Here is a 12,785-nt window from a genome sequence, read left to right on the forward strand (position 1 = left end):
GAGCCATGGCCGCTGAGCCTGCGTGTCCGGAGCCTGTGCTCCACAACGGGAGAGGCCACAACAGTGAGAGGCCCGCGTACAGAAAAGAAAAAAAAAAAATTATAACCAAGGGGTAAAAACTAGAGTGAAGACTTGACAAAGAAAGTTTAGAATAACTCAACACCTCTGAAGATGGATGACTGAAAACTCAAGTCATCATTCAGCCAAAATTCGCCAGCATGAATTTCTAATAGACCAGATCTCATAATTATGAAATCTCAGCAAGTAATTATGAGCCTTATGTAAGTGGCGTAAGAGATCCTGGACCCAAGTTGCTCAAAATGAAGCGGGGGTAAGTAAGCAAGCAGCGGTCGGTATGACACAGTAGTAAGAAAGCGGCTCTGAGTCGGTTTGTTTCAGTGTTAATCTCGATACCTCACTAACTACCCATGTTAGCTGGGACTAGTTTTCTTGAGTAGCTACCCCTTACCCGTAAAATAGTACCTATTTCATAGGGTTGTTGTGATCTTTAAATTAGGGCATCTGTATTGATTGACTCTTAACAATGAAACTAATACAGACTATTTGCATTTAAGCGTAAAGAAGGCGCTAAGGAGCAGACGCCAAAGCGAATTTCCTCGGGTGGCCCCCCGCCCCTCCCAAGGTTTGACCCCGCCCACACCTCCCAGGCAGAGCTGGCGGCCTCACCGCGCATGCGCTCGGAGAGCCCTGAGCCGGAAGATGCTGCGGCGGCCGCCAGGAGACGGGGCCTAGCCGCGGCTGCTCTTCCCGGCTCCCAGATGCCCAGATCGGGACAGAGGGGCGGGCGCAATCTGCATGCGCATGCACGCTCCGGCCTCGATGGACCAAGATGGCGCCGGTGGAGCACGTTGTAGCCGATGCAGGGGCTTTCCTGCGGGACGCGGCTCTACAGGTACAGGGAGCTCCGGCGGAGAGGAGCGGGGTCTGGGCTGGTGGCCCCTAAAGGAGCTTGGGAAATCGTGCAGCGCGCTGCGTGGTGCGGGCGGGTATGAGTTGGGCCGATCTCTCCTCAGGACATCGGGAAGAACATCTACACCATTCGGGATGTGGTCAGCGAGATTCGGGATAAGGCCACGCGCAGGCGGCTCGCAGTCCTGCCCTACGAGCTGCGTTTCAGGGAGCCCTTCCCGGAATACGTGCGGCTGGGTGAGTGTCTCTGCCCGGTGTTAATGGCGAAGCTGGTTCCCGGGTTGCTGACTGAACCTGCTCTGGTTCTAATCGGAGTCTGGATACTTTATCAGAGTTGATTTAGAAACTGCACGGTCGGGCAGAAATAGAGACACAGATGGAGAGAACAAACGTATGGACACCAAGGGGGGAAAGTGGCAGGGGGTGGTGGTGATAGTGGTGGTGGGATGAATTGGGAGATTGGGATTGACATGTATACACTAATATGTATAAAATGGATAACTAATAAGAACCTGCTGTATAAAAAAATAAATAAAATTCAAAAAATAAGTAAATAAAAGAAACTCCACGGTCTAGGAGACCGTGGTGGGAGAGAGGAGTTCTGGGTCATGAGTCAGCCAGGCCTTGCCAGTTACTAGTTATGTGCCCCTGGGAATATCACTCAGACGCTCTAGGCCTCGGTTGCCTCCATCTGTAAAATGGGATTAACAGTACCTACCCGAGGGGTTGCTGGGAGCATTAAATGAGGAATAATGTCACTCAGCACAGTGTCCAGCGCTTTGCAAGTATTCAGTAAATTTGTTTGGATTAAAAATAGAAGATGGGAGGGAGCTGCAAGAGGGAGGAGATATGGGGATATATGTATATGTATAGCTGATTCACTTTGTTATACAGCAGAAACTAACCATTGTAAAGCAATTATACTCCAATAAAGATGTTAAAAAGATTTTTAAAAAAATGGAAGAACCCAGATCTCTTACTCTCGCCCATTTCTTTTCAGTAGATAAGAGTGATGACTGTTTTGGATATGGAGGCCAGCCTCAAGTCAGAAAAAGGGATGGCTTTTAGGCCTTACATTAGTCCTGAAAGAAAACTAAACAACTCTCACTTGGCTTAGGAGTCAGCGTTGTTCTCTTGTTAGGGATCAAGGCGATGATCCTGCCCAGGAAAGGACCTAGGTGGTTGGAAGTGTTTTAGGGTTTAAAGGCCTGATAATGGAGATGTTGTTACCTACACTATTTGTGACTTCTTTAGCTTTCTCCAGCATCCTAGCTGTGTGATCTTTGACAGGTTACTTAATCTTTCTGAGGAAACACTAACAGTACGTACTTCATAAAATTGGGCTGAAACATTCCCACTCCTGGGCATATATCCAGACAAAACTATAGTAATTCAAAAAGATACATGCACTCCTATATTCATAGCAGCACTATTCACAATAGCCAAGACATGGAAACAACCTAAATGTCCATTGATGATGAACAGATAAAGAAGATATGGTACATGTATACAATGGAATACTACTCAGCCATAAAAAAGAACGAAATAATGCCATTTGCAGCAACATGGATGTAACTAGAGATTATCATACTAAGTGAAGTCAGAAAGAGAAAGACAAATAACCATATGATGTGACTTATATGTGGAATCTAAAATATGACGCAAATGAACCTTTTTGAAATAGAAACAGAATCACAGACATAGAGAACAGACTTCTGGTTGCCAAGGGGAAGGGGGTTGGGGGAGGTTGGGGTGAGCAGATGTAAGCTTTTATATATAAAATGGATAAACAACAAGGTGCTACTGTATAGCACAGACAGCTATATTCAATATCCAATGATAACCATAATGGAAAAGAATATTTTAAAAAGGAATGTATGTATATGTATAACTGAATTACTTTGCTGTGCAGCAGTAATTAACAACATTGTAAATCAACTATACTTCAGTTTAAAAAAAAAAAAGATTTGGGGCTTCCGTTTTTCTTGGGATACTGATCCTAAGTTCTTTTCATACTTTCATTATGGTTATCCAAGGTCATATAGCTCTTTGCTTTTAACTGAAGTTGGGAATCTCTTGTTTACAGTGACTGAGTTTTCAAAGAAAACTGGAGACTATCCCAGCCTCTCTGCCACAGATATCCAAGTACTGGCACTTACCTACCAGCTGGAAGCAGAGTTTGTTGGGGTGTCTCACCTAAAACAAGAACCAGAAAAGGTAAATAAGAAAGATAGTTGGTTTTATCTGTTTTAACTTTTTTTTTTTTTTTTTTTGCGGTACGCGGGCCTCTCACTGTTGTGGCCTCTCCCGTTGCGGAGCACAGGCTCCGGACGCGCAGGCTCAGCGGCCATGGCTCATGGGCCCAGCCACTCCGCGGCATGTGGGCTCTTCCTGGACTGGGGCACAAACCCGTGTCCCCTGCATCGGCAGACGGACTCTCAACCACTGCGCCACCAGGGAAGCCCTGTTTTAACTTTTTTATTATGAGAACTATCAGATGTACAGAAGTAGAGGGAATAGTATAATGGACCCAGTGTCCCCATCATCCTGCCTCCACAGTTGTCAACTCATGATCTGTTTTCATCTTTACCCGACCCCAGCCCTGAATATTTTGAACTCAGACAGCCTAACATTTCACTGATAGATATTTCTTGGTGTGTCTCTAAAGATAAGGTATGTCTCTAAAAAAAATAACCACAAAACCAATATTACACCTACACAAAATTAATAGTAATTCCCTGATATCATCAAATATCCAATCTGTGTTCACATTTCTCAATTATTTTATAAATTTTTTTTAATAGTTTACTTGTTTGGATCAGGATCCAGATAAGGTTCATACGTTGCAATTAGCAAACATGTCTCAGTCTTGACCTGTAGGTTCTTGGTAACGTTGGTTAAATTTAAAAATGCAGGGACTTCCCTGCTGGCACAGTAGTTAAGACTCCACACTCCCAGTGCAGGGGGTCCAGGTTCAGTCCCTGCTCAGGGAACTAGATCCCCATGCTGCAACTAAGAATTTGCATGCCACAACTAAGGAGCCCGCTTGTCGCAACTAAGACCTGGTGCAACCAAATAGATAAACTAAATTAAAATAATAAAATGCAGAAAGAGTAAAAATATTCTCATTTTTTTTGGCTGTGTTGGGTCTTTGTTGCTGCGGGCAGGGTTTCTCTAGTTGTGGCGAGCGGGGGCTGCTCTTCATTGCGGTGTACGGGCTCTAGGTACGCAGGCCTCAGTAGTTGTGGCTCACGGGCTCTAGAGCACAGGCTCAGTAGTTGTGGTGCACGGGCTTAGTTGCTCCATGGCATGTGGGATCTTTCTGGACCAGGGCTTGAACCTGTGTCTCCTGCATTGGCAGGCAGATTCTTAACCACTGCGCCATCAGGGAAGCCCCTCTCGCTAGTTTTTTAAAAATAGAATTCTTTTCCAGAAGGAAGCAAGAAAGAACACTTTAAATGATTACCATTTTTTTCAACTCTTGCTACCTTCAAAATTCTGGGTTCCTGTTGTGCTTTTAGGGACTTGTCCATCTTGGCTAAGTTGAAGAGACTAATGGTTTTGTGCCTGGACCCCATTGCCTGTTTCTAGGCCAGAGGATTTTGAAAGATAGATTATTAACCTTATACTGTAATAAGTAATTTCAAGTAGTGTTTGCAAAGAATTACTTGATCTCCGCTGTCTAAGGTCATCAAAACTGTAGTGGGCTCATGATTCTATTCTAGTCAGAACTGCCTTCACTTGTTTTCAACCAAGTGTAGAGTCCTCCAATCCAAGAAGTCTAAAAGTGATGCCTAAAATATAGACATCTGTGTGTCACCAGAATGTTTTGGGGCGATGGGAGTGAAGGGAATAGTTTCATATAAACTCTGACTTTGTGGCTCAGCTGGGTTTCTGCTTTGGCTTCTGTCAATTTGAGATTCCTAAAAATTGCCCTTTCCTGCAGTCTTTTGGGCAGGAATTAGCTGTTTTGTATCAGAAGCTTTAAAACAGCCTGTCTTTTGACCCAGCAATTCCACTCTTAGGCATTTATCCTAAGGATATAACCAAAGATACTTCCAAGTTTTACACATAATGATGTTCATTAAACCTTTATGTCTAGGGACAAAAAAGAAATGTCCTAAAGTGGTTATTTGGTAGTAGTGGAATCCCTGAATAATTCTTTACGGGCTTCCCTGGTGGCTCAGTGGTTAAAAATCCGCCTGCCAATGCAGGGGACACGGGTTCAGCCCTGGTCTGGGAAGATCCCACATGCCGCAGAGCTACTGAGCCCGTGCACCACAACTACTGAGCCTGCACTCCAGAGCCCATGCTCCGCAACAAGAGAAACCACTGCAGTGAGAAGCCCGCGCACCGCAATGAAGAGTAGCCCCTGCTTACCGCAACTAGAGAAAAGGCCGCACGCAGCAACAAAGACCCAACGCAGCCAAAAATAAAAATAAATTTATTTTTTTTTTAATTTTTACATATATTTTTATGTTTCCCACTTTTTAAAAAACATTGAATATCTTTGATTTCAATAACCAGGGGGAAGTATTTTGTTTTCTGTTTTTTAAATTACTCTTCCATGTTGAATTTTCAACCTGCATTTCTTTGCTTAGAGCTGTCACTTTTTTCTTTTCTTTTTAAAGGTTAAAGTGAGTTCATCAATTCAGCACCCAGAAACTCCTCTACACATTTCTGGTTTCCATCTGCCCTCAAAGGTAATTTCTTAGACAGGCCAGGCTCTTCATGCTCTTTTCTGTTACATGTCAGATCTCCACAAATTGTCTGTTTAGAGGGAACCAAATTTACCTAGACAGATAGCATAGTTTGTCCATCCTTGTCTGATCTGGCTTGTATATCGTATATCATTTCATTTATAACCCTCTCAATTTTCAGGTTTTAAAATTATTTTTCTTTTAACTTCAGCCTAAACTCGCACGAGGAACAGTAGAACATGGACACCCAGTCGGTGAGCCTGAGGACCTAGAATTCAGTTCCTTTGTGTTCTGGAGAAATCCTTTGCCTAATATTGATCATGAACTGCAGGAGCTGCTGGTAAGGCCCTGCTTTATGATCTCCTGATGACAAGAGACTAGCGTCTCCCAGCTTCTCCTTTGGGCGAGAAGTTTGAATTCTGTTAACGTTTCAGATTGACAAAGGTGAGGCTATTCCAAGTGAGGAAGAGAACGAAGAGAATGGATTTGAAGAAAGGAAGGACCAAGACAGTGATGATGACGGGGGTGGGTGGATAACCCCCAGCAACATCAAGCAGGTCCAGCAGGAGATGCAGCAGTGTGCCATCCCGAAGGATGTGCGGGTCGGCTGTGTGACTACAGACTTCGCCATGCAGGTGGGTGGAATGGGCATTGGCTGGCCCTGGGCTTGGTGTCGTACCCGTTACAGGCAGTGGTCCTTTGGAGGTTTGGGGGTGTGTACAGGACTGTTGTGTAATGCTTCTTTTCCTGGCTCTAGAAACTTTGCCTGTGCTCTTTGGTAATTTTTAGTTTTGCTTGGAGGTTAGGGAATCCTAGTATACCTACAGAATGTATGTGATGTATTAAATTTCTGATGTTCAGTATTCATGATCTGTTGCTGCTTTTCTTTCAGTGTGTGTAACGTCCTGTGCTCAGTTAAGTATTTGGAGACTGTAGAGGTTTTGAGTCCAGAAATGAGTATATTTGCTCTCACACAATAAATGTCTCTGTTAAGAGAGATTGCTAAAGGAGGCCTTGGCGAAATGATGTTCTCGGTCCATGGCACCTGAGAGAAGAAAAATCTGGGTCCTTGTCCTAGTTTACATGTCTTGAGAGGTATCCTAAGCTTGCTTTTCTTTAGCAGAAGCCCTTTATGAGCCAAACCAGGGTTTGGGAAGTTCTTTTAACTGTGATTATGCAGATATTAAACAATTCTTCGTTTTGCTATGAGCTCAGTTTCTCTTTAACTTGTTGGTTGCAGAATGTCCTGCTCCAGATGGGGCTGCATGTGCTGGCCGTGAACGGCATGCTGATCCGCGAGGCCCGGAGCTACATCTTGCGCTGCCACGGCTGTTTCAAGTATGTAGCCAATAACCTGGGCTCAGTGCCCCTCTGTTGAACACTCCTCTGTTCCTAAACCTTCTAGAGACTTCTTGAAGGAGAACCTTGCCTTGTGTACAGGCATTCCCTCCACCTTGTCTTTCCTACTCAGGCCAGGTTCTGCCCCCACCAGGGCACTGAAAGCCCTGGGACAGAGGTGGCCAGTGACCTCCCACCTGACAAAGCCAGGGCGGGTGTTTTTTGTCCCTACCTTTGTGTATAGGATTAAGGGTGTGGGTTCTGGAGCAAAGAGCCCTAGTCGTTTAGCAGTAAGTGCCAAAATGTTTATGGATGGGATAATGTCTGGGACTTGCTTTGAAATAAAACAGAAGTGGGAGGAATGGGTGAGGGTAGAGATGAAGCTGGGTGGTGGGTCCATGAGGGTTCATTGTGCTCTTTGGTTTACTTCATGTTTGAAATTTTCTGTTTAAAAAAAAAGTGGACTCTGGATCCAGACTATGTGGGTTCCAATCCAGATTCTGTCTCCTAGTAGCTGTGTGACTTTGCAGAAGTTGGTCAGCTTCTCTGTACCTCAGATTCTTCTTATGTAAAATTAGAAAGGTGGTTGTGAGGAATTAGGGAGATCGTCACATAAAAGAGTGCTTGTCTGGCGCATAGGAAGTGCTCCATTGAGGTGAACTGTTTAGTTCACTGACCATGCACTCCTCCCCATTTCTTTTCTGCCTCATGAATTGGTTTTTCTCGTGGTGAGGGCTGGTGTTGTGTGGAAAGGCCCCCAGATCCGAGATCTGGTTGGAATGGAAGAGACTATACTGCAGCCCTGCTGTTGAGTGAAGCATGGCCCTGGGAACTTGGTGGCTTCCAGCCTTTCCACAGATTCAGTCTAGACATGGTAGCCATCATGTCAGGTATCTGGTGGAGCCCCTTAGTGTGGAGGCCTGTGTGCACTGCTTTCCGAAGCAGTAAGGTGTCTCTCCCTGTGTCCCCAGTGCTGTTCCACTGACGGTGGAGTAGCCTGGATGAAGCCCTCCCCCACGTGGCTCGGGGCCCATCTCTGTTACCGTCCTCTGCAGGTCTGCTGGGGAGCCACTCCTCAAAACTGCCTCTGCATTCTTTGAATCTTTAGTGTGTAAACGTGCCAGGCTCATGTCGGTAAAGCTTTTTGCTTCATGAAATCTCATTTCCCCCATTGTCCTTTGTTACAAAAGCTCTAAGTTCCTCAAATTAACATTCGTTCTTAGAAACACTTGGAAATGTTCTCCATTCTTGTTAGATTAACCCCAGTGACTGAGTGGTTTCTTGCACAAAATAATTATTTCCTAGCCCCTGTTGCTTAGTTCACTCGCAGAGACTTCAGGAAAGGGCTTGGCTTCTCTGGCAGTTTCACGCAGCTCTTGTGTCCTTACCACTGGGAACTGAGGGAGAATTCCTCAAGGACAGACACCAGGGCTCCTGCTTGGTCCCTGACAACAGCAGCTTTGCCTGTTCAGGTCCATCGTTGGGCCTTGAGCGGGTGCGAGAGAGGCAAGGCCTGTGGGTCTGCCTCAGCACCCATACCCATTCAGTCATAGCAGCTTTGATAGTGTATCCTGTTGGTTAGTAAATTCTCAGCACCTCCAGAGCCACCTCCTGGCTCAATGCCTAGGCTGATACTTGGGCACAAGGTGTTCAGAAATAGTTGAGTAATGTAATAATATGACCCTTGAGAAAGTATGGTGGTGGTAAGAGCACTGACTCTAGAGCCAGATTCCCTGGGCTTATACCTGCCACTTACTAGCTCTGTGACCTTGAGCAAGCTACCTTACCTTGCCTTCGTTTCCCCATCCGTAAAATGGAGATATATCAACTTCATAGGGTTATTTTGACATTAAACTTGTGGAATAATGCCTAACAAAATTCAGTAAGAGTTCATTATTACTGTAACAACATTCTGCTCAGTTTTCTTACTTACTAACTTGCTCCTTATGTCATTTACCTTTGCCGTGGGAGCCGTGCAGCAGCAGTGTGCTTATATCAGCAGCGTGAGGGCAGGTGGCCTTGGTCTGGGATGTGTGCGGTGCAGTCCAGCCTGTCCCCATTTCTTGTGTCTCCTCCTCTGAGGCCCGAGACTCACCTTGCGCTCTGGGGATGGGGTTTGCTGCCTCTGGCTCCAGTGTGATGCATCTCCTTTGTTCCTGCAGGACAACATCTGACATGAGCAGAGTGTTCTGTGCACAGTGTGGAAACAAGACACTGAAGAAGGTGTCTGTGACCGTCAGCGACGATGGAACCCTGCGCATGCACTTTTCCCGCAACCCTAAGGTGCTGAATCCTCGGGGCCTCCGGGTGAGTGGCGCATCTCCCGCTCCCCTAACAGCAGGGCCCAGGTCGGGGAAGCGAGACCTTTTAGCACCAGGATCGAAATGATCAGAGAGGACAAACAGACCCTCCTGGTTTCTAAAGATAGTTATTGAAAGCCTGTGATCCAGGGACCAAGGCAGGTGGGGAGAGCTCACAACTCAACCTCCCTGGGAGGTTTTTGAGGAGTTTGCAGTCTAAGGAGAAATAACCAGTAATTCCACACGGTAAAAAGCAAGGGCCAAATATATGTGGGGTCAAAGAGGGATGGTTTGCAGGACGGTGGAGGATGGATTTGTGTGGGAATTTGAGGATGGGTAGAATGTCTAGAAGCTTCAAGAACCACAAGGGAAGGTTGTGTAAATACTCAGCACAAGAGTCCTGGGCTGGATACACAGTGGGGTGGATTTGTTTTGAGGAATCAGGAGAGAAGGGTTGACAGGCAGGCAAGTATGAGTGTGGCTGACCTGGCTCTGAGTTCTCCAGGTATGGTGCATGCCACTAACGTTAGAAAGGTTGTTTTTTTTTTTAACTTTCTATTTTGAAATAATTTTTTTAATGGTATCTCGTAGTTTTTTTTTTTAATAAAAAGTTGCCAAAAATAGTACAAATAATTCCCATTTAGCTTTCACTTAGATTTCCCAATTTAATCATTCACTATATTTGCTTTATCATTTATATTTTTTCTTTTCCCCTAAACCATCTGAGAGTAAATTGTGCATGACGCCCTTTTGCACCTGGATACTTCAGTGTGTGTTTCCTGAAACAAGGACTTCATCTTAGAACCCACAATACAATTACCAAAACCAAGAAGTTAACATTACTTCAATACTATCTAATCTATGAACCATATTCAGACTTTTTTTTTTTTTTGAGTTTATTAATTAATTAATTTATTTTGCTGTGTTGGGTCTTCGTTTCTGTGTGAGGGCTTTCTCTAGTTGTGGCAAGCGGGGGCCACTCTTCATCATGCTGCGCGGGCCTCTCACTATCGTGGCCTCTCTTGTTGCGGAGCACAGGCTCCAGACGCACAGGCTCAGTAGTTGTGGCTCATGGGCCTAGTTGCTCCACGGCATGTGGGATCTTCCCAGACCAGGGCTCGAACCTGTGTCCCCTGCATTAGCAGGCAGACTCTCAACCACTGCGCCACCAGGGAAGCTCCAGACTTTTTTTTTTTTCTGGCTGTGCCACGTGGCACGTGGGATCTTAGTTCCCCAACTAAGGATCGAACCCATGCCCCCTGCATTGGAAGTGCAGAGTCTTAACCACTGGACTGCCAGGGGAGTCCTTAGACCATACTCAAACTTTGCCACAGATTTCTTTTACAGCAAGAGAAGGGGGTTTGTTTGGGGTCCAGGATCCAGTCTAGGATCACATGTTGCATTTCACTGTTGCATTTCATTGTCCTATCTCCTTAGTCTCTTTTAAACTGAAGTAGTTTCTCAGGTCTGCTGTCTTTCGTGACCTTGACAGTTTTGAACAGTTTTGAAGAGTACAAAGCAGTTACTTTGTAGACTCTCCTTTACCTTGGGTTTGTCTGGTGTTTCCTCCTGGTTAGATTCAGGCTGTGTCCAATTTACTGCTGATAATAACTTTGATCACTTAGTTGGAGGTTTCTTGTGTAACCACAATATAATTAACAAAACCAAGATTACCAAATTTCCTGTAAGGTTATTATCCGTGATTAATAAGTAACTTAGAGAAAGATAGTCTGATACTGTGTGAATACTGTTTCTCATCAAACTTTTACTTGTTAAAGTCATCTGAATCAGTTTTTACAATGAAGGTTGCCAAATGGTGATTTTCTAATTGCATCATTTCTTCTCCATATTTATTACTTGCCATTCTGCTGTAAAGAGGAACTTTCCCATATATCATTTATATGAGTGTGGTCGCATGTATTTTTATTGTAGTCTGTAGGCTGTGATCCATTGCTATCCTTATTTATTTTGATACTCAAACTGTTCATGGAGCCCCTTCAGGATGGCTTCTGTGTCTTTCTGATGTGCCCCAGTTATTCTTTGAACAATTTTACTTTCTGGCACAGCAAGCTGTTCCGACTCTTATACCTCCCTGCCTGTGCCCTGGAATCAGCCATTTCTCTAAGGAGCTCTTAAGTTTTTAGAAGCAAAGATCTGGGCACTGGACAGTGGGTATGCTTATTGTCCTAGGGTGGCATTAATTCTAGGTCCACAGTGGACAAAGATGGGAAATATTATATATAAATACACATAGTAATACTTTTTCTCTTATCTGTATTAAAAATTGAATTTATAACTTCAGATTCAGTTCAACACCAGAGTTCATTCTAGCCCTCCCTCTAATATCCATAACACCCTTCATAACACCATTTTCCATAATTATAATTTTGTTCAACTGGAGTGTGTGTGTGTGTGTGTGTGTGTGTGTGGTTATTTCAGAAGTGCTAACCTATACCATTATGAAAATGGTACCTGCCTACTAGGGTTCTGTGTTTTAGTGTAATTTTTTCCGTCTTTTGTTGAGGGAATGTAGTCACAATACCGTGTTGCTTTTCATCTGTGAGGTGAGAGTAGGCTCAAGTGGGAAGATGCATGTCATGTACTCAGTGCACAGTAGGCAGTGACGATAGACTCCGTTGGTGTCGTCTGCCTGCGTGCAGAGTTGTCAGGTAAGCTTTACGTAACAGGATCTGATGTGTATAAATACGAATCCCCGTCCTCCTAATGGCCTTTCCTCGTCTTATTTGCAGTATTCACTCCCCACTCCCAAAGGGGGCAAGTACGCCATCAACCCCCACCTGACCGAGGACCAGCGCTTCCCTCAGCTGCGACTTTCCCGAAAGGCCAGGCAGAAAACTGACGTGTTTGCCCCTGACTACATAGCTGGGGTGTCTCCCTTTGCAGAGAATGACATCTCCAGCCGGTCAGCTACCTTGCAGGTCCGAGACAGCACCTTGGGAGCCGGCAGGAGACGGTTAAATCCCAATGCTTCCAGAAAGAAGTTTGTGAAGAAAAGGTGAAGCATGAGCTCCACAGGCAAGCTGGACTGATGCTGTGACTGCCCAGGAGACCCATGTCTCAGGTCCCCAGCTGTGCCAACTCCACAACCACTTGGACACAGAAGAGGCCTGGCTTCCATAGTGCTGCCCCAGGACTCACTGTGGTGCCTCGGGTTGGGTTTGTGGTGGAACCCGCCATCCCTTGGCCTGTGTGTATCCAGGAGGTTTATGTGAACATTGTGACCTGACCTACTTGGACATGGACAGCTGCAAGAGCAAAGGATTCCAGCACCAAGAAGTTTGCAACAACCAGCCACACCCCTTCCCTCTTTAGTATAAAAGAAGCCTGAATTCTGACTCAGGTAAGATGGTTCTTTGGGACAGGAGTCCACCATCTTCTTGGTCTGCTGGCTTTCCGAATAAAGTTGCTGTTCCTTGCCCCACAACTTGTCTCTTGATTTATTGGCCTGTCATGCGGTGAGCAGTATGAGCTTGGACTCAGTAACTCCTTCTACCTA

The 12,785-nt window shown here is 45.2% G+C and overlaps 1 protein-coding gene across 1 annotated transcript; it reads left to right on the plus strand.

Annotated features, from left to right (window-relative positions):
* Positions 1–727: 727 nt before the first annotated feature.
* NOB1 (NIN1 (RPN12) binding protein 1 homolog) lies at positions 728–12,713 on the plus strand. The gene is made up of 9 exons (XM_019935601.3): positions 728–913; positions 1,035–1,167; positions 3,017–3,147; positions 5,562–5,633; positions 5,842–5,970; positions 6,065–6,265; positions 6,871–6,968; positions 9,131–9,275; positions 12,019–12,713. The coding sequence occupies exons 1-9, from the start codon at positions 851–853 to the stop codon at positions 12,286–12,288; spliced, it is 1,242 nt and encodes a 413-aa protein (XP_019791160.2). The 5' UTR covers positions 728–850; the 3' UTR covers positions 12,289–12,713.
* The last annotated feature ends 72 nt before the right edge of the window (positions 12,714–12,785 follow it).

The sequence above is a fragment of the Tursiops truncatus genome, chromosome 19, assembly GCF_011762595.2.
Source record: "Tursiops truncatus isolate mTurTru1 chromosome 19, mTurTru1.mat.Y, whole genome shotgun sequence".
NCBI lineage: Eukaryota > Metazoa > Chordata > Mammalia > Artiodactyla > Delphinidae > Tursiops > Tursiops truncatus.